The sequence below is a fragment of the Vipera berus genome (assembly GCF_964194415.1).
Source record: "Vipera berus genome assembly, chromosome: 2".
In the NCBI taxonomy this organism is placed as follows: domain Eukaryota; kingdom Metazoa; phylum Chordata; class Lepidosauria; order Squamata; family Viperidae; genus Vipera; species Vipera berus.
Genome location: NC_138203.1, coordinates 130,487,422 through 130,507,523, shown reverse-complemented (window position 1 = coordinate 130,507,523; position 20,102 = coordinate 130,487,422). Strand labels below are relative to the sequence as shown.

The following is a 20,102-nucleotide window of genomic DNA, read 5'->3' as shown; positions in this document are numbered from 1 at the left end:
CCGCAGAGAAAGACTCGACGGGGATCACTGTCCTGGGCGGAAGCTTGTCTTCCACTCGGGTGTACTCGGGCTTCCTGGACAGAGCATCCGCTCTCTGGTTGTGCCCGCTTGGTATATATCGCACCCGAAAGTCAAACCTCGCAAAGAAGAGGGACCACCGGATCTGGCGTTGGTTCAAATTCCGAACGGTCTGCAGACTTTCCAGATTCTTGTGGTCCGTCCGGACCTCGATTTGATGCCGCGCCCCCTCCAGATGATGCCTCCAAGCCTCGAACGCCGCCTTGATGGCCAGCAGCTCCTTCTCCCAGATGGTATAGTTGCGCTCCGAGGGATTCAATTTCCGAGAGTGATACGCGCAAGGGAAAAGGGTACCGTTGGGCGTCGCTGCCTGGAGTAACACGGCCCCAATGGCAATGTCGGAGGCGTCTGCCTCCACGACAAACGGCCGTTGCGGGTCAGGATGCTTCAAGATGGGCTCCTTCATGAAGGCGTCCTTCAAAGCTTGGAACGCCTGTTGTTCGGGGGCGTTCCACTGGAACCGAGTCTTCTTCTGCAGGAGCCGGGTGAGGGGGGCTGTCAAGGCAGCAAAGCCAGGGATGAATGTCCGATAGTAGTTGGCAAATCCAAGAAGTCGCTGAACATCCTTCACGCGACGCGGGGGTTGCCAACTCTGCAACGACTCAACTTTACTTGGATCCATGGCGATGCCCTCGGGAGAAATGCGGTGGCCCAAGAAATCAATGGTCACCTGGTAGAACTGGCACTTCTCCAACTTGGCAAACAGCCGATGTTTCCGGAGGCGCTGCAGGACCTGACGGAGATGCTGATGATGCGCTTCACGCGACGGGGAGTAAATCAGGATGTCGTCCAGGTAAATCACAACAAACTGGTCCAACAGATCCCGAAAGATGTCGTTCATAAAATGCTGAAACACAGCGGGGGCGTTGGTCAGGCCAAACGGCATCACCGTGTACTCGAAATGTCCATAGCGAGTACCAAACGCTGTCTTCCACTCATCACCCGGCCGAACCCTGACGAGGTTGTACGCTCCACGCAGGTCCAGTTTCGTGAAGATCTTAGCCTCCCGGAGTCGGTCCAAGAGCTCGGGGATGAGGGGCAGCGGGTAGCGGTTACGCACCGTGATAGCGTTGAGTTTCCGGTAGTCACAGCAAAGCCGTAACTCGCCCGACTTCTTTTTGACGAAGAGCACGGGCGCAGACACTGGCGAGGACGAGGGCCGGATGAATCCACGAGCCAAGTTCTTTGTCAGGAAGTCCCGCAATGCGGCCAACTCGGGCTCCGACATGGAGTACAAACGCCCCACTGGGAGAGGCGCATCAGGGACTAGGTCAATGGAGCAGTCGTAGGGCCTGTGCGGGGGTAATTGGTCCGCCTCTGACTCGCTGAACACGTCAGCAAAGTCGGACAGTACGGGAGGCAAGGAAACCCCTGAGGAACCCTCCACCTGGCCGGCACAGATATGGCGGGTGTGGTCCACGCACTGCAAACTTGGGAAGGTGACCAAGTTCTGAGACCAATAGATCTGTGGATCATGCGCCCGGAGCCACACCAGTCCCAAGACCACGGGGAAGTGCAGATCCGAAGTGACGTAAAACTGAATGGCCTCCACATGGGTACTGATGGCCATACACACGGGTTGCGTGGCGGCCGTGATAGGCCCGGACAGGAGCACTCGACCATCGATGGTCTCCACAAGCATGGGCGGATCCACCGGACACTGGGGAACAGCCCATTTGGCCACAAAGGCCGAATCCATAAAGTTAGTGGTAGCCCCAGAGTCAATTAAGGCATGGACCGGAATCCCCTCTGGCTTGCCAGGAAGGATCAGTCGTGCCTCCAAAATCAAATGCCGTGGAGGTTCACAGGCACCGTCGGAACGGCGTCGCTCGGCGTGATCGTTGTGGGTCGCCCGATCTTTCACACCGTCTAGATCGGGCTCGGGCCGTTTCCCGATAGCAAAGCAGGGGACTTTCTCGGAGCAGGCTTGGTCACTGACGCCCGCTGACGCTTCTTTGGGCAAGAAGCAGCCAAATGTCCAGGGTCCCCACAGTAAAAACACAACCCCTCCGATCGTCGTCTGTCCATTTCCGTCACCGATAGACGGGACCTGGCGGCACCCAGCTCCATTGGCTCCTCCCTCTGGACTGGGGCCTCACGCACAACAGGGGCGGCAGGGGTCTGTGGGGTGGCACGGCGACTCTTACGCTGCTGCAGCCGGGCATCGATCCGCAGACAAAGATGGATCAGCCCATTCAGATCTGAGGGAATGTCCACGCGGGCCAGCTCATCCAACATCTCCTCTGACAAGCCATCCTGAAAGGCATCCACGAGCGCAGCCTCATTCCAGGCGGAATCCTGGCTAAGCAGCCGGAAATCGCTGATATAGGCCTGTAGGGGGCGCTGACCCTGCCTCAAAGCTTTCAGACGTCGGGTGGCGGTCTGCGCCTTAATCGGGTCCTCGTACATGAGGCGCATATGGTCACAAAACCCCCCAAAGTTATCCAACAAAGGGCTAGGCTGTGCCAACAGAGGCGTGCCCCAACGAGCTGCATCTCCCGACAGAAGGCTCAACACGAATCCCACCTTATCTCGGTCAGTGGGGAAATCAGCTGCTCTCACGCTGATATAAAGCTGGCATTGTCCCAGGAAGGCAGGAAACAGTTCTGGTTTACCAGCAAACTTATCCGGCATAGCTAACTGACATTTCCTCCTGGGTGGGGGGGCAGCATGTACCTGAGCCTGCAGTTGTGCCACCTGAGTGGCCAGCAAGGTGAGTTGCTGGTTGAGCTGGGCATTCTCGGCAAGAAGCTGCTCCATCGTAGTATTAAGGGGTGAGTGGCTGAAAGCAAACTGTTCTGGACCAGCTCTCTTCTCCCAACCCCTAATTAAGAGACGAGTCTGGAAAGCGTCCAAGGCTAAAAGGCTTCTGCCAAGGTTTAATGACGCAGATAACAAAACACAAGAGCTTGTCTTCTCAAACGAAAAAGTTGCTTTCAGCAACTAGCCCCTCCCCAAACACTTCTTTTATAGAGAGCTCAGGGCGTGGTCTCCCTGTGCCTCCTCCCGAGGAGTCCCATAGTCTTTCTTTGTTTGTCCCTGCTCGTCTGCCTCCTACGTCGGGCGTCCTTGAACAGGGCCAGCTGTGGGTCATCATCCTCCGCACTCTCGGGCTCACACAGCTGAGAAGAGGTCCCCGGCTGAGGACTCTGCAAAGCCTCCAAATCATCATCAGCCGGTTCGTTTCCCTCCTCCCCCACATCTGAGTCCTCCGATACATCGGACCCGGCTGTCGGACCCACCGGCTGGCCCTGAGTCACAACAGCCACATTCCCTAGAGCAGTGTTTCCCAACCTTAGGAACTTGAAGATGCGTGGACTTCAACTCCCAGAATTCCCCAGCCAGCCGGCTGGGGAATTCTGGGAGTTGAAGTCCACGCATCTTCAAGTTCCTAAGGTTGGGAAACGCTGCCCTAGAGGAAGAAATGTCTGCTTGGGATTCTGCTGCAATTACCGCAGGAGAGCCACCAGCCACGCAAGGCAGGCTCAGGCTGGGGGGGGGGCGGGGGCGGGGCGGGGGCGGAACGGAAGCCTTGCCCTATATTCCACAATTAGAACAAGGCGCATTCCGCCAGGCCGCCCCTCCCCCTCCCTGGTTCCCTTCGGAGATCTCTTTTTTTCTCTCTCTCTCTTTTGCGCGCGCCCGCGCGCAGCGAAAACCAGCTCAAGGAAGATTTAAGTTTGTCTTCGGGAGACGCAATTCCGAGCAGAAGATACACCCAGGAGCGACGCCCCTTTCAGCCTTCTCGCCGTCTGCGGGCCTCATTCTTTATTATTACCAGGGGTCTTCAAGCTTGGCCCTTTTATGACTTGTGGACTTCAGCTCCTCTCAGCCTGGCTGAGGAATTCTGGGAGCTGAAGTCCACAAGTCATAAAAGGGCCAAGTTTGAAGACCCCTGTTTATTACAAACGGCGAGCAGCGCTGGACACTCCGCCAAACAGTTCCGAGGGCTGGTAAACGACGAGGTGTGCTGCAGCCCCCCGCCGCGAGTCTACTGCAAGCCACAATCGAGACCACGTGTCTCTCGGGACAAAGGGGCGGGGTGTAATTATTCCTGTTTTTAAGAGAACAAAACGGCTGTTACAGATACGATTGCACGCTGGGCAGCGCGCGTGCTTTTAGTGTTAATATGGTGTTTCTGTCACGCCAAGCCAACTCTGGGCAGCCCTTGGGGCTCCCTGAGCAGCTCAGTGTGAGCGCGCCCCCCCAGATGTTGCGCCCGGTGCGGCCGGCCCCCCCTGCACCCCCCACGCTACGCCACTGGGTAATAGTAAAGTATATCGTGATAGTAAAGGGTCTCAGCTGAGCTTCTGCTTCTTCTCTGTTCTAGAAGGGCTTATTCCCCAAACACAGAAAAATAATTTGCAAAGGGTTGAAAGGACAAAGCACCCTCAGCAAGCACAATAACAAACATAATCTCGACAAGTGTTTCTTAGAATGGGATCTAAAGACACCCCCCCAACCTAGCTATTCAGAATTATTATAATCAAAATTATTTCCCACATACCGAATACATTTTCAAAAATGTAAAACCATGTCACTCTTCTCATTATTATTTTTATTTGTCAAAAATGTTTTTTTCATTGAAAAGTGTTTATGTGAATAGGTAACGGGTTTGTTATTTTTACATGATTCAATCGATAAATATTCTATGAAATGCATCAATTGTCATTTTAATACGGTAAATGTCAGTACATAGAGCCCATACAAAATTATGGTCCTCCGTAATTTTTTAAAAAGAGAAGGGGTCCCGAGAGGAAAAGATTTAAGGAACATTGAAGCACATTTTGCTGTCTGGAGCAGGAGCGCCCTGATACTCTTTCCATGTGCAAAAAATCAACAAGGCAGTTGAAACTTTCCATAGTGTTTCTAAGGCAGCAGGCTAGTCTCTGGGCTGCCTCTTAGCAACTGTCCCTTGAGGCAGCCATCTTGCTCCGCCGGTAGACGTAAACTTACCAGAGACGGTGTTGGAAGGCCTGGAAGTTCAAGAGGAAGGGATGTACTTTCTTTGCTTCTGGTTTTGTGAAAACAATTGGGGGAAGAGATTCAAAGGTCTCTTTGCATGTGCACATTCTTTAAAAAGAGTTTAATGCAAGCGTCAGGACAACTCTTCCTAACCTGGTACCAGTTTACTTTGCTGATCTTCAATCAGGGCTATCCATATGAAGAGATAAGTTCTACAATGGTCATTTCCTATGCTAGATTCAGACCCATCATTCAAGCAAAGGGTTTCTCTAAGTAAATTCTGAACCAGATATGAGATCTGCATTCATTAGAGTAATCTGAATAAAAACTGGGCCTGGAGGTTGTGGGGTTATGCCTCAAGTAGATACCAAAAATCTCTTAGAATCATGATGAATTTATTAGGAATCCTTTATCCTTGTCAATGATGAGAGCTGAACTATTGGGTTTCTGAGAGGTGATTGAGCAAAGAAAGTTGCAAGATGGGTTCATTTGCCAGTGGCATAAGTAGGTGGCTGCCTAGGATGGTTCTGTTTTGGTGTGCTGTTAAATTTGTAGGCCTCCAGTTTGGAGAATTCAACAGAAACTACAGATTTAAAAAAAAACCTGTCTGATATCACTCCATTTCTCAATCTACACATACCTTCTCTCTCTTTGGGTTCAATGACTCTTTGATGAATATCTCAGGCTTCTATTTGATGATGAGGCAGAAAGGAAGGGCTTTTGTTTATGTATTTTCCATGGTAACTGAGTTACTGATTTATCTGAATTCAAGGTTATCATCCTGATGACTCTCTCTGTTGTCTGGCAGGATCCATAGTCATTAATCTTTGGTCCAGCTGGCTTCAGACTTTTGTCTCTACCTTGGACTTTGGAGGTATCAAAATCTATTGAGCAAGAGGCTGCCTGAGCTTTGCAGATTTTGTTATATCAAGGATCTCTGCCAGCAAGCAGAGTTCCCTAAAATAATCATCTCCTACTTCAAAAACCTTTGTGATCTTTTAGGACAATTCCCCTTCACCCACCCACCCCGCCAAACTTTTCAGATTGAAACTTTCATGATGCTGCACATTGGGCACATCGACTAAGCAGGGTTACACTATCTCAATTGCAAAACTCCAGACACCCACGAGAGGCAACAAAGAGAGTTTATTTCTTGGTCATCGCATTGGATTTCAGCACTCTTAGACTTTGACAGGTGGGAATTGGGACCCCAGGGGAATCCAGAGGGCTGTATTTCCTTGCCCGTCCCCATTGTAGATATTTGCAATCGGCATCCTGAGCATTGAGTAAACCAATTATATTGTTGTGAAATTGTTGAGCTTTAACAGCCATATATGTCCTTGGCTTTCTTTTTTAGCCAAAAAAAAAGATCTTTTAGTCAAGCAGTAAGAATGCTCACGTAGGTGGTGTGGCCAGAGGCAGAGTCAGCCCTAAAGGGAATTCATGATAAGAGTTAGTAGGCAGTTGTCATCTCTGGCCTCCTTTCCTGAGAATAACAGGATCTCTCCCAAGAAACAGATCCTTTCATTAGAAGAGTTTATTTCCCAGGAACTGGATGGCATGCAGTTTTATAGTTTTTATGGGAGTAGTTTATTCCCAGCAACTGAATGGCAGGATGTTTTAAAGGGGGGAGGTGAGACCAAAGGTTATCAGCTGCTGATAAGTTAATTTGGAGATACCCATTTTGAGTCAAAAAATGTCTGGGAAAGACTATATTGTTTTTTTTTTTGAGCTTTAACTCTTTATTGCCTTGGCCTGATAAATGATCTATGGAAAAAGAATTGATGTGAACTCCTTCTGGCTGTAGGGCTGCCTTCTGTTGATAATTGTTATGGACTGGGCCTATGTTGGTAGCTCTGGCCATGAGGAATAATATGCCCATAGCAAGAACTTTACTCATGCCTCAGCTCTGCCATCTCCACTCTCTGAAATTATTTGGTTCCTTTAGCAACTTGAATTTTCTCTTTCAGACTAATGCGCCCCTTCAAAGTATTTAATATTCCACCTTTTCCTTTTTTCTAAACTAACCAACCCCCTAAAATTTGTACAAAAATTGTTTTTTGTTTTTTTTGGGTGGGTGGGTGGGGGAAGACACTGAATTTCAGAAGCACAATCTTGGATCTCTAAAGGTTGCTAGAAAGTTGCCGGGAGGCCACCCGTGGCCCTGTGAGCGGCCACTGGTCACTCATCCGTGTTGTATTACAGCCGAGCCAAATCAAGTTCAGGGCCAAGAACTGCATTTTGCTCCCCACTTAATTTAGCCTTCGTTCTCTTGCTATTGTTCTTCCCAAGCCAGATTTTACATAGTAAGCTTCAATAGCTGGCATTCAGGTATATTCTACAGCAGGGCTTTTCAACCTTTTCACCCACTGTACCACTTTTAGGATATGGCAACATCCGACTACCACCAGTCGCCTAGCAAGGTGTCAAAAACTTGATGACCAAAAAAAAAAAAAGGAAAAAAGTGATGAAGTACAGGCAGTCCTCGACTTACAAAAGTTCACTTAGTGACTGTTCGAACTTACAATGGCACTGAAAAAAGTGCCCCCCAAGCCACAGCCAAGCAAGACACCTGCCTGCCCGCCTGGCAGCGCTCTTCCTCCTGTCCGAGGTTTTCATTGTTGTGAGCATTTCTGTTGAGGATTGGCACCAGGGGTGGGGTGGGGGGTGTTTGGTTTTTATTCCCCCCAGCTCTGCTGGGTGGTTGCAGCAGGTTTTGGTCACTTCACATGACTCTGGGACAATGTGACCATCATAAATATGAATCAGTTGCCAAGCATCTAAATGTAAATCACAAGACCCTGGAGATGCTGCAACATTCCAGCTGATCGGCACTTCTTCTGGACTCAGCAGAAGCGCCAGGATCAGTGCTGAGCTCCAGCTGGAGCCTGGCGCTGATCCTGGCACTTCCACTGAGCCCTGACAGCCCCGAAGAAGCACTGATCCTGGAACTTGCACTGAGCCCTGACAGCCCTGCAGCTCCAGGCATCTCTCGCTCAGGCATGTGCAGTGATGCCACCGGTTCAGCTCATTCCCCTTCCCCGCTACTTCTCTAGGATGGTCGCGTACCACCTGCCAGGTGCCAATGTGCCACAGGTGGTACCTGTACCACTGGTTGAAAAGCCCTGTTCTACAGGGGTACCATATGTCACTTGGAAAAAAATCCAATGGATTTGATAGGAGGAACCATACTGCCACCTGCTGTCTGTTCAGAGTTTTGCAGCCCAGGCTTTTAGGATTCTATTAAGGCAGAGGTCCCCAACCTTTGGGGCACCAGGGACTGGTTACGTGGAAAGGCTTTTCCGTGGTTTTGTGTGCCGCCTGCATCCTGTGGATGGGGTTTTTCTTGTTTGTGTGGGCCGGTTGCTAGCATGCTGCGGCCCAGTACTGGTCTATGGACCAGGGGTTGGGGACCCCTCTATTATTTATTTATTTATTTATTAATGGGATTTATATCCCGCCCTATCTCCCGAAGGACTCAGGGCGGCTAACAACAAAACATATAATAAGTACAGAATTTAAGATAAAAATAAAATTAGAATCATCTGTGCAATAAATTAAAATTAAAAACTAAAAATAAATTAAAAATTGTAAATATAATTAATTAAAATGCCTGTCAGTCCATCTAAGGGTTCTGATGGCAATAAACAAGGTTCTTGGGGAAAAATTAAAACGTTTTTAGATTTTAATGTTTAATTACATTGCATACCCAAAACATGGTATTCCTTTATGAGCGGCTTTGGATATACTCTTATGTCTAGATAGCTTCCAAAACATTATTTCTGGAAGAACACTTGTGTATCTAACTCTCAGCTTTTGAATTGGCTTTATATCAATCAAAAAGATCAGCCAATATGATTGTGTTGTCTAGGTTTCATATATGTATTTTGTTATAACTGGTAATTTTGTATTATAGAAAAATAAGATACAACTTATCACTGTTATTTTCTAAAAATACATTGTCTATTAATATTTCATTTTTTTCCTTTTCTATTTTACTTCTATGGTTATTTGTATTTGCATTCTTTAAGAAATTAAAAGTTTGCATAGTTGTAGACAGTCCCCTGGAGGTGAATGGATAAACATGAAATAGATAGGAGGACTTGTGATATCCTCTGGGTATCTGGGTTGTTTAATGTTATTCATGGTTAAACAAATACATCAACACAAGAGAATGTAGGTTGGGGACGTGAATGTGTACTTTTACATGCAGAGAATGCAATGTGAAAAACCAGATAGCTAGGAGTGTGTACAGAAAAAGTGAGTAATTCCAAATTATACATCACTAGTGAATAACTAGAATAAAATAGATGAATCTGTGTAACTTCATGGAATGTTTACCAGTTATGGAAAAATGGAGAAATGACACCAAACACTGGTAGAAAGATAATGTCATGGTTCCGACCAGGGCTTTTTTTCTCATAGAATGCTCAGAATGGAGTTCTGGCACTTTTTTTGGATGGAACCTTGTAGGGTAGGCAAGGCGGGTTGTATGACATATGTGAGTTCCGGCACCTTTTTCTTTTACAAAAAAAGCACTGGTTCCGACTAATGAAACACTTCAAAGAACCTTCAGGCATTGTTTATCCTAAAAAGTCTTTCATAGTGAAAACAAAGTACCGGCACAACATGGTTGAATGCCAAGATCTGAATTCCCCTCCCTTCAGCACCTAATATCTGGCCCAATTCCCTCCTCCAATTAGCAGTAATACTAATAATGGGTAATACTGATGTCTTTTGTGTGAAGGACCGTTGTTCTCGTCTATCACTATTGATTTCTTCAGATTTCTTCAATATGCAACTATAGGAGAGGGTTGGATTTGATTTTAGGCACATCCCCCCTTCTCGTGTGACTGCAGAAGTGAGATTAAATTTGTTTGCAGTGTGTAAGTTTACACTGCACGTTACACCAGGCAAGTGGTTCCAGGGTACAGAGTTGAAATGTTTAGGTTCACAGGACACACTACACACCATAAAGTATTTTTTGGATTTGGTTCAAAGGTGTGAACCCAACTAAAATAGCCTATCCGAACCATGGGTTAAGCATTATGCACCAATCTAGCCAATATGAAAAGTGCTCCCTAAACACACACACATCACCAGAGGACAGCTCTCAATGCTGGGACTCTGGGGAATTTCTCACAATAAAGGCACAAGCACAACACAACACCGCTTTCAGGCACACTGCTTTATTGAGTTGTGTAACGAATCAGCCCCAAACCCTTCTTCAGCAACCTCCCCCTTCAAAATAAAATGATGCCCCTGCAGTTGCACCAGGAGGTCTGCTACATCAGAGGAGATCAACGCTTTAATGTTTTGGTTTCGCTGGTCTCCGACACCAGTTTGCCATCCACAATTTTGGTGGAGTGAATCTTCTGAGAGACTTGCATGGTGCTTTCCAGTAAAGCATCTTTCAGGCTGAAGGAAGAGAGGAAAGATTTGGGTAATGAACAAAAGTCCTTTCCCACATTTAATGTTGGGATGTAATTATCTCACATATGTTACTGGTGTAGCTTTGTAAGTTCTAAGCTACACGTTATGGGCAAAAAAAAAGATTGAATTCACTTGGATAAATCACCGTATACATTCTAGAATGTTACATTATGAAGTGCTTTCCTAAGATAACATTCCCTGCTAGGCATGTTAGAATAGTAGTAATTATAACCTCAAGGTACTTGGAAGGCATCAAGTTGGGGCAGGCTGCAAAAAAAGCAGCATTATAAAATTACACACTGAGTTGATCTCAGGTTACTAAGGCTGCAGCCTGCACTTTGCATGTAATGCTGAAAACACTGTAAATATCAATTTGTTCCTTTCAGGCCCAGGTGTGACTGTTTTTATCATGTAAAGGATCCATATTCTAAGCCAAATCTACTCTTAGGCCCTACCAGTGTTTCTCAACTATGGAAACTTTAATATATCTGTCTGGCTGCAGAGTTCTGGGAGTTCAAATCCACATATCTTGAAAGTTGCTAAGGTTGAGAAACACTGGACTATAGTATTTAAAAATAACTTAGATATCAGAAACAGCTTCCCCATAGCTACTTTCAAATATTCCTAATGTTTCTGTTGAATTAATTTCTCAAGGATATTAACTAGAATTTAACAGAACTAGGGCTACTGTACTTCAAAATTTAAATTCAATTCAGCTATGTGTGTGATATGTCCTTTCACAAGTGTGATAAAAATTGTTTCAGAGCGATAATCTAAGTAGGCACAGAATATGTCAGTGAATTTTTTTAAATCTTAAAAACTGATTGAACACTTGCAAACATAACCATCCTTCATAGAAAAAAGACAACTTTATTTCTATCACAGCTTATCTCAGATTGTTTGGAAAAAGTGATAGGTGGGTCTTAGAATATGAAAGCTGAAGGACTACTCTGGATGATTTGATGTTTGGCTCCCTAAGCCAATATGACCCTTGATAAGGAACTGCACAATTAAAACCTCCAGGGGAAATGTATACAGATCAAAGCAAACAACTCAATTTCTTTGTCTATTCTAGTCCTGAAGAGGCAAACAAAAGTGGAAAGGCTTACTTTAATTCCTCTCCGCCCTCCAGCAGATGCCTATAGGTAGCAATCTCTGATTCCAGCTTGTCTTTGATGTTTAACAGAGCCTGATAATCATCTGCCTGGCGCTGGACGTCATTCCGTAGCTGTGTCAGTTCAGCTTCTGTCCGAAGCAGAATTCCATTCAGATGTTCTATTTGCACTGCATAGCGAGACTCCACTTCAAGCAGGTTGCCCTCCAGACTGGCTCTCTGTAGGGGGAGGGGATGACAGAACAAGAAGGATCATTCTTTGCTAAGCCAAAACTTTTTCTGGTCTGAGGTAGCATTTTTTATTTATTTTATTTATTTTAATTCCATTTATATCCCGCCCTTCTCCGAAGACTCAGGGCGGCTTACATACTGCAATATTCCTCATTACACCCCACCCACCCCCATGTGATAGTTTTGCTTCATTCATGAATTCATGATCGCTCATTTGGTACCATCTGATCTCTTGTGGAATAATTCTACATTTGGTTGCCTTCTTCTTTCCCAATCCAAATCTGACTCACTGGTATTGCATATTGGTGCTGTAGCAGCTCTTTGGTCACTGAACAAAACAAATTCTCTAAGTCGCAACGTCATGAGACGTGTCGCGATGTATCGCGACTTTTTTTGCCATTGCCGGTAATGGGGTGGGTGCGGTTTTGCTATGATGCATCCAGCCCGTGGGCCGGCAGTTTGACACCCCTGCTCTAACGGAAACTCAATATCATTTTAAAATTGTTTTCAGTATTGGAGACATAAGAAGCCAAAATTTAAGGCAGCATTTTCACTGGCACAACACACTAAGTAAGCCCTTGGTTTGTTGGGCTTAGTTGATTAAGCCCATCCAACTGCAACTAATTTGATTAGCTATGGTCGAAACAAATCACAGTTTGGCATAATGTGTGAACCCCGACAAGGCCCTTAAGCATGCATTTTCTTCAATCCCATAAAATAGCCACCTCTCCATCTTAGTACTGTCAAGGGATGCAGGAAGACAACAATCACTATCTAAGACAACATGCCTCATATCCACAGCAGCTGGTGATAATACAAAGTTGTCCACCCTAAACCCCTGCAAAAGATAACCCCAAGACTGATTCCCATGGAAGCTCCTGCCAACATACCACATTGCGCATAGATTCCAGTTCAATTTCCAATGTTTGGGCTGTACGTCGCAAATCCGTAATGGTGATACGGGCCGTTTCCACTTCTTTGCTATTTTGGTTGATGATGGTGGTGCTCTCTGAGATCTAAGCAGAAAATATGAAAGCAGGTTGTGTTACCGTCTGAAGCTCTCTCTTTCAAATGGTCTCTTGGTAATACATTTTGTGGGTCATATAAGGGAGTTTAAAGAGGTTAGCATGGAGAAAGGTAGGAATTAGCTCTTCTACCTACCTGCTGGCTCCAGTACTTGTCCAAATCCTCAAGATTCTTCTGAGCCAAGGAATCATACTGCGCACGAATCTCTGCCATTATCTTGGCCAAATCCTGTGATTTGGGAGCATCTACCTCCACGGTCAGACCAGAGTTGGCAATCTGGGACTGCAAGCTGATGACTTCCTAAAAGGTGCAAAAACAGGAGCATTTGGGCTAACTCAAGAGTTGAAAAGACAGCCTGGAATGAAGGCAACCCATGATTCATTGTCAGCTCTCTTACACCATAGGAGAGTAATTCTCCTAAACTACTGGAACTGTATTTTCTAGACTTCACTGTCCAATGCCAATAAAGACTTACATCTTGATGGTTCTTCTTCAAAAAGATCAGTTCTTCCTTGAGGGCTTCGATCTCACTTTCCAACTGCAGACGGCTCATGTTGGTGTCATCGATGACTTTGCGGAGGCCAAAGATGTCACTCTCCACTGACTGGCGAATAGCCAGTTCAGCCTCAAACCTGGGCAGTGGGAAAAGGCAGGATTAGGTTCCCACCGTAATCGGGTTTATGAAGCAAAAGGGCCGCTGGGTATTATGCCGATAGCAACAAGTTACTGAGAAAGAACCTGTTGTGATTCAGGGTCAGCCTGTGGGTTCGGCAGTTGGGTCGGACGACTCAGAGGAGGAGGGGGGTGTTGAAGACCTTGCTGAGGGGGTTGAAGATCTTGCTGATGATAGCCCTCAGGCAGGCCCCTCCCACTTGGTCACCACGGAGACCCAGCTGTGTGAGCCTGACAGTGTGGATGAAGATGACCCACAGCTGGCCCTGTTCAAGGACGCCCGACGCAGGAGGCAGTCAAGTAGGAGTAAATAGAGGAAGGCAATGGGGCTTCTCGGAAGGAGGCAGAGAGAAGCCACGCCCTGAACTCTTTATAAAGGGAATGTGTGGGGAGGGCTGGTTTGCTGAAAGCAACCACTCAGATAGTGTTTCAAAGCTCCTGTATCTTGGTTCGTGTCTTGTTTGTTTTTGTAGTAATAAATTTGGCAGACGTTATTCCAGCCTCTTGCCGTTTGTAAAGGGGTTGCCTTTTCTGCAGGGCCGGTAGCAGGCTGGTACAGAACAGAACCAGAGCTTTATAGAAGCTGTATCCCAGCCAGGGAAATGGTAAAATAACACAATTAGATGCAAAATTCTGCTTTCTGATATTTATAAACCGCTTCCCATCCTTTCGGCCACATGCTTGAAATTATGTGAATGCCTAACATTTCAGAAAACAGGGAGGCACTTGACTTAAGATTTATATTGATTCAGTCTTTTGTGCTCTTGGCCTCTACCATATTAGTGAACTCAAAATAAATTAGCAACATCAAAATAAAGAGGAAAAAAATGTGTAGAACTCAGAGAGGTTGCACAAAGTTCCTGACTTTTATTGTTTATAAACCTTTTCAGGACGTTAAAAATATAGTTTTTAATTTGTCTTAGCTTTCTTTTTCTAACAGCCTTCCCTATTCCTTTAAACTTGAGGTGTAAACCAAACTAGCTGGAGAACATTAGACTGCCTAACCCTGCTTTGCAGGTTGAGACTCTGGTTGTTCCCTGGGCTGCTGGACAGGATTCCAGAGCCAGTTCGTGAACTGGGAGGAAAACACTCACTTGACACGGAAGTCATCAGCAGCCAGACGAGCATTATCAATCTGCAGGACAACACGAGCATTTTCCACAGACTGATCGTAGATCTGAGCAGAGGAAAGGAAACACACATGGCATACTCATATAAATGCGAAATAAATATTTGAGTTACCAATCAGAAAAAATAAAAATAAAAATTGGGACACTCTGGCATGGTTCCTTTAACAGCATAAATTGGCAGAAAGCTACAGAAGAAGCCTCTCCCACCACAAACCCAATGACACAGATTTGTGCCCAGCCAGATGCTACAAAAAGCAAAACTTTCTACACCAGTTGCTAAACCCCGCTTCTCCACACGTGCTTGGATCGAGATTCCCAGATGGGGTGGGGGAATCAAAAGCTTTACAGTAACCAGACCTTAAACTTCCTTTGTTTTTGTTTTTTATTTATTTAGGGAAGGCTAGTGCAATCTAAACCTACAGGTTTTCAGCCAGCCTACAGAGTTTCCATTGTTTGCCTAAGCCATTCCAGGTGCAACTCACCTTCTCAGTTACCAAGGCAACAGGGAGACCAAGATTTTTTAAAGGAGAAATTGCCTGCTTTGCGCTCAAGCAGCTTCTCAAGTGCCTTCACTTTTCCCAATGCGTGTCTCCAATAGACCTGGGGGCCCAGGCGCTGAAGCACCCAGAAACCACAAGTTCTACTTCCAGGCAATGTTGCCACAAATCTGTAAAATTAAATTACTTTGAGCAGGCCAGGGAAATAGTTACATTCTACTGTGTAAAGCTTTCAAGCTCACTAATTCTGCTGGGTTTACAGCTGCTTTTTGAGGAGTAGGGGGAAGATATGAATTCAGCTATCAGGGGATCATTCCTTTAGAAAGGCATTTTCATCCCCTTGTTCTCATGGATGTTCAGCATTAATATTTTCCCCCCTGGATTAGAAGCTGACATTGTGAGACACTTTAGCCTAGCCTTCTTCCCTTTTATACTGTTGCAGAGCAGTGTCCAACTCAGCAGTAATTCCTTAGCAACTACAGTATAAGGCAAATCCTGAAGTTTTTTGTTTTTTGTTTTAATCCAATTTATATCCCACCCTTCTCCGAAGACTCAGGGCGGCTTACAATCTAAAGGCACAAATCAATGTGCTTAGCGGTGCATGTGGGCTCTCTGCCCTAAGTAATTTGTTTCGTTTGGGATCGATTCTACGATGATTCAGCCATTTTGTGAATAGGCAAACCCAGAGCATTCAGGACATGTTGACAAAACTCCAAATGTGTGTCCCTTTCCCCCGCCAAGAATTTGGAACCTTAATTCAAGTTCGTTTAATTCAGGTATTTGGCATTGTCCCTTAGGAGAACTTCCACACACACCTAGTTTTATGGCCACGGACCGCCTTGAATAAAATGGCCACATGCAAAACTGAACAGGGCTCCTTTGCCTTAAACAGCTGAATGGAAGGACTAATTTCAGCAGCCATTGAAGATGCTGAAGGAATTCTGACCTCTTTGGCATTTACAGTGGCTGGCTTACAAATATGTAGAGGGGCAGCCATGAGCCCCCCCCCCAGGGCTAACTCTCAGGAAACCTGCCCATAATATTACAATCTCAGTAAAGTCTCCTAAAAGTGGGGTACTGAATTTCCAATAAGCCAGGTAGCCAGTGCTTTTCTTATTTGTACCTGTCAGTAAAAACTAATTTTCTATTGCCAATTGAATGGGGGAGAGAAGGGACATGGAAAGAAGACAGAGAAGCAGGCCTAGCCTATTTTGATTTAAATAGCAGCCTGCCCTAAGGATTATTATATAGGGTAAGCCAGGTTTCCTAGAAACAACCTAGTAGTAACAGTGCTATTGTCATCATGTTCCTTTAGGGCAGGGGTAGGCAACCTCGGCTCTTTTATGACTTGTGGACTTCAACTCCCAGAATTCCTGAGTCAGCTGACTCAAGAATTCTGGGAGTTGAAGTCCACGAGTCATAAAAGAGCCGAGGTTGCCTACCCCTGCTTTAGGGGATTCCTATAGGTATCCGGCTGGCTAGAATGGGAAGAGGATACTGGTTACAAAGGTCATGGCCAGCCTTTGATCCGATTCAGCACGTTTAGCACAATCACTTAACTTCCAATGAATTGATGGGCCGTATATCATGTAACCTTTGAGAGTACAAAAGAGCTGGAATCTAAGACTTAAAAAAAAAATCAGGTGAAAAATAGTACTATTCCTTTCCCATATTCATGAGAAAAGCCACCACCAGCCATGTTTTTTTTTTAAAAAAACTTATTGTTTCTAGCAGGCAAAAGTAATAAGGAGGAGGGTTCTCTGGAGAATTGGATATGTTCCAGGCAACCATACCTTGAGGTATAAGCTAGCAAGAGCTTAATTCTGCTCTCCTGGTAACAGATCTGCCAGGTGTTATAGAATGGACTTAACTCAGAAAAAGCACACACACACACACACACACACCATGCATAAAGTGGCTATGCCTGGCTTTGATATGGTGTCAGGTGTTACTTAAAAAAAAAAAGAAGAACAGGGCAGGGCAGAGCAGAGCAAATAGGGATTGGAAGCTGTTCTGAAAATGCTTCCCAGGGAACAAAAAGAAATTGAATCTCTTTCCCCCAGGACATTTATATTCTTTCACTTTCTGCCTTTGCACCACACCCTCTTCTAACCAGCTCTCTTGCGTTCTGTGCCATATACTTGACTTTAACAGGTGCTGAAGCTTTTACCGTTATCTTTATTGCCTTTGTTTGCCAAATGATTTCACACATACCATAAAAATGATTCACAAGAACAAAATCTTTTAATCTACTCAGTCTTTTAACAAAGCGATTGGGAGCATTCCTGTAAGCCAAAGTTCCTCTTTTTCAAAACCACTGTAACCCAGACCTTCCCAGCCTCCTGCTCTTCAGAGGTATTATACTGCAAGTCTCAAAATCACCAAATTGGGAGTTAGCTGTTCTCTCCTGCTGTTATGTCTGCATATAAAATTTTCCTTTCTCCCCAGGTTGGCCTTATTCTTTCTTGCTTGGCATTAAGCTGCAGGAATTTTAACTCTTTACCTAGAGGCAGGAAACTCTCTTTACCTGTCCAAGATTTATCTCAGGTTTAAGATGGCCTGATGCTTATTCTTTGACCTTCTGAAAATAGAGCCAGACATACTTTTTCATTCCTCTACAATGCTCTAGACTGGTTCTGTATTAGAGGCATTGTGGAATTGTAAGTGGATGGGTACATTTAGGCAACCGATTCTATTCCTTAGACCTTCAACCCAAAAGGACGCATCACAAAAGTTACCCTGTGGTAAGATGGGCAGCCAATAAATTTAATATAAATTTTAAAAAGGAGGCATGGCAGAAGAAAGTAGAATGCAAGATAAGAGATGGAAAGGTGAAAACTTTTTTTCACGGAAGGGCGGCAAAGTAGGTACCTCTGAAAAGTTCTACAGGATATATTAATTGTATAGTAGGTTCCTTGTTGCAAAGTGTTGCTGGATGCTATATTTAATATTGCCCAATATAAAGTACATTCAATATTTCTTTGCAATGGCAAAACACAATAAAATGAGCCAATTTGTTTGAACTTCACTTATTGCATCTTTCTTTTATGATATGGAAAAAAATAACCAATCCCTGCTATAGTTGCCCTCTCCTTCTCCCCCTCCCCCCCTTATGCACAGGCTAAATTTCTTCAAGAAAAACTCCCACTCAGGTATGCAGGTAAATTCTATACCAGGTCTAAACTTTCAGCGCCATTCAAGCTTCAGAGTACAAACATGGGAGGTTCCTCCTACATTGGTGGTTAGCTGTTGGCCCATATTAGTTTCTTCTAGTAAACCATTAACCTGCAAATGCAAGCTGTTGAGCTGCTTATCGGGTAAGGCAATAGTTAGGGAGACAAAAGTTTTATTGGCAGGATCATTTTCCAGGGAGACAGACAGAGCCGCTTTCACGTTGGATTTCTTATCCACACTCCCCTTACCTTTGCTCCCCTTATTTGTGTCACTCTCTTGATGAAAACAAATTAACGCAGGCAGAATGGACATACTTTAAAAGGGGCCAGGAGGAGAAAAGGGGTCTCTCCCTAAGTCAGAACTACGGGCTTGAAAGTGGGCATTCAAAAGACAGCAGCATCCCCAATTTCAGAAACGGTTCCACTTTCTAACAGGAGGGCCTCCAAAATCATTACACTGCCAAGAGTTGTTGTTGTTGTTAGTTGCGAAGTCGTGTCCGACCCATCGAGACCCTATGGACAATGTTCCTCCAGGCCTTCCTGTCCTCTACCATCTTCTGGAGTCCATCTAGGCTCATGCCTACTGCTTCAGTGACTCCATCCAGCCACCTCATTCTCTGTCGTCCCCTTCTTCTCTTGCCCTCAACCTTTCCCAGCATTAGGCTCTTCTCCAGTGAGTCCTTCCTTCTCATTAGGTGGCCAAAGTACTTGAGTTTTACTGCCAAGAGTTAAAGGTGTTTTATTATACCTTGGTGCCCCCACCCCACCCCACCCCACCCTACCCCACCCCAAGGGTTTTCTCACCTGATTCTTCAAATCGTCGATGATTTCAAAATTACGGCTCCAGTCTCGGGCGCTGGGCCCTTTCTTTTCCATGTACTCTCTGATTTGGATCTCCAGCTTCCGATTATCGGCTTCCAGGTCGCGCACCTTCTCCAGGTAACTGGCCAGGCGGTCGTTCAGGTCTTGCATGGTTTCTTTCTCGCTCTGGACCACCCCAGATCCGGAGTGGTAGAGGCTGCCGCCGCTCATCCCTCCGTAGCCCCCTCCGTAGCCCCCTCCGTAGCTTCCTCCGTAGCTTCCTCCATAACCACCACCCCCGGAGCTTGAGCTCAGGTTGGAGACTCTGGAGACAGAAATTCTCGAGCCGGAGCCGCCGGCTCCGGCGTAGACGCTGGCCGCGCTGCCTCCGGCGCCAAACTTGAACGGCCTAAAACCGGTGGGAGGGAGAGAGGGGGGAGAGGAGTAGACGGTGGACTTGAAGAAACTCATGGTACCTGCGAAGGCGAGGAAGAGCCGAGCCAAGAGGTGTTGAGAAGTTGAAACCTACTTGCCTACTTCAAGCGAGGCATTTATATAGCCAGGAGCAAGGGGCGGGCCCAGCCCGGGACCCACCTCTCCCGCTTGGCGCCTTGTTGCGCCGAGGCTGGAAGGCGCGGGGCCAATCCAAAAACTCGGGATCTCGGCAAACTTTTTTTGTCTTTCTCGGATTCGCGGCTCGGCGCTTCGGCCCGGCTTCCAGAAAAGCCTCCGGAGGAGCCTGGGAGGCGAAGGGGCCTTAGGGTGCCCGCCTCCTGCCTTCTTGGGGCTGCGGGGTAGACCGGCTGCCCGGAAGGTGGAAGGCGACGCCCTGTCCGCGCCCAACTGCGCCATTACATTGAACAGCCCTGCAGACGTTTCATACATAGGTGATCGGGATGGGGGTAACCGGAGCCTGAGAAACGTAGGCTGTATAGCAGGGGGCTCCAACCTTGGCAACTTTTAAGAACCCCCCCCCCCCCGG

The 20,102-nt window shown here is 46.2% G+C and overlaps 1 protein-coding gene across 1 annotated transcript; it reads right to left on the bottom strand.

Moving 5' to 3' along the window:
* Window positions 1–10,211: 10,211 nt before the first annotated feature.
* KRT18 (keratin 18) lies at window positions 10,212–19,793 on the bottom strand. Its single transcript, XM_081318359.1, has 7 exons — window positions 19,124–19,793; window positions 14,614–14,696; window positions 13,323–13,479; window positions 12,983–13,147; window positions 12,712–12,837; window positions 11,586–11,809; window positions 10,212–10,461 (listed from the first exon to the last, which is right to left on the bottom strand). The coding sequence occupies exons 1-7, from the start codon at window positions 19,589–19,591 to the stop codon at window positions 10,344–10,346; spliced, it is 1,341 nt and encodes a 446-aa protein (XP_081174485.1). The 5' UTR covers window positions 19,592–19,793; the 3' UTR covers window positions 10,212–10,343.
* Window positions 19,794–20,102: the final 309 nt, after the last annotated feature.

Bases quoted from the DNA above. Each gene is read 5' to 3' on its own strand.
- KRT18 (XM_081318359.1), bottom strand. From the start codon at position 19,591: ATGAGTTTCTTCAAGTCCACCGTCTACTCCTCTCCCCCCTCTCTCCCT. The intron at 11,810-12,711 runs GTATGTTGGCAG...CTCCCCCTACAG, and splicing joins TGGAATCTATGCGCAATGTG to AGAGCCAGTCTGGAGGGCAA. The intron at 10,462-11,585 runs GTAAGCCTTTCC...CTCTTCCTTCAG, and splicing joins GAGGGCGGAGAGGAATTAAA to CCTGAAAGATGCTTTACTGG.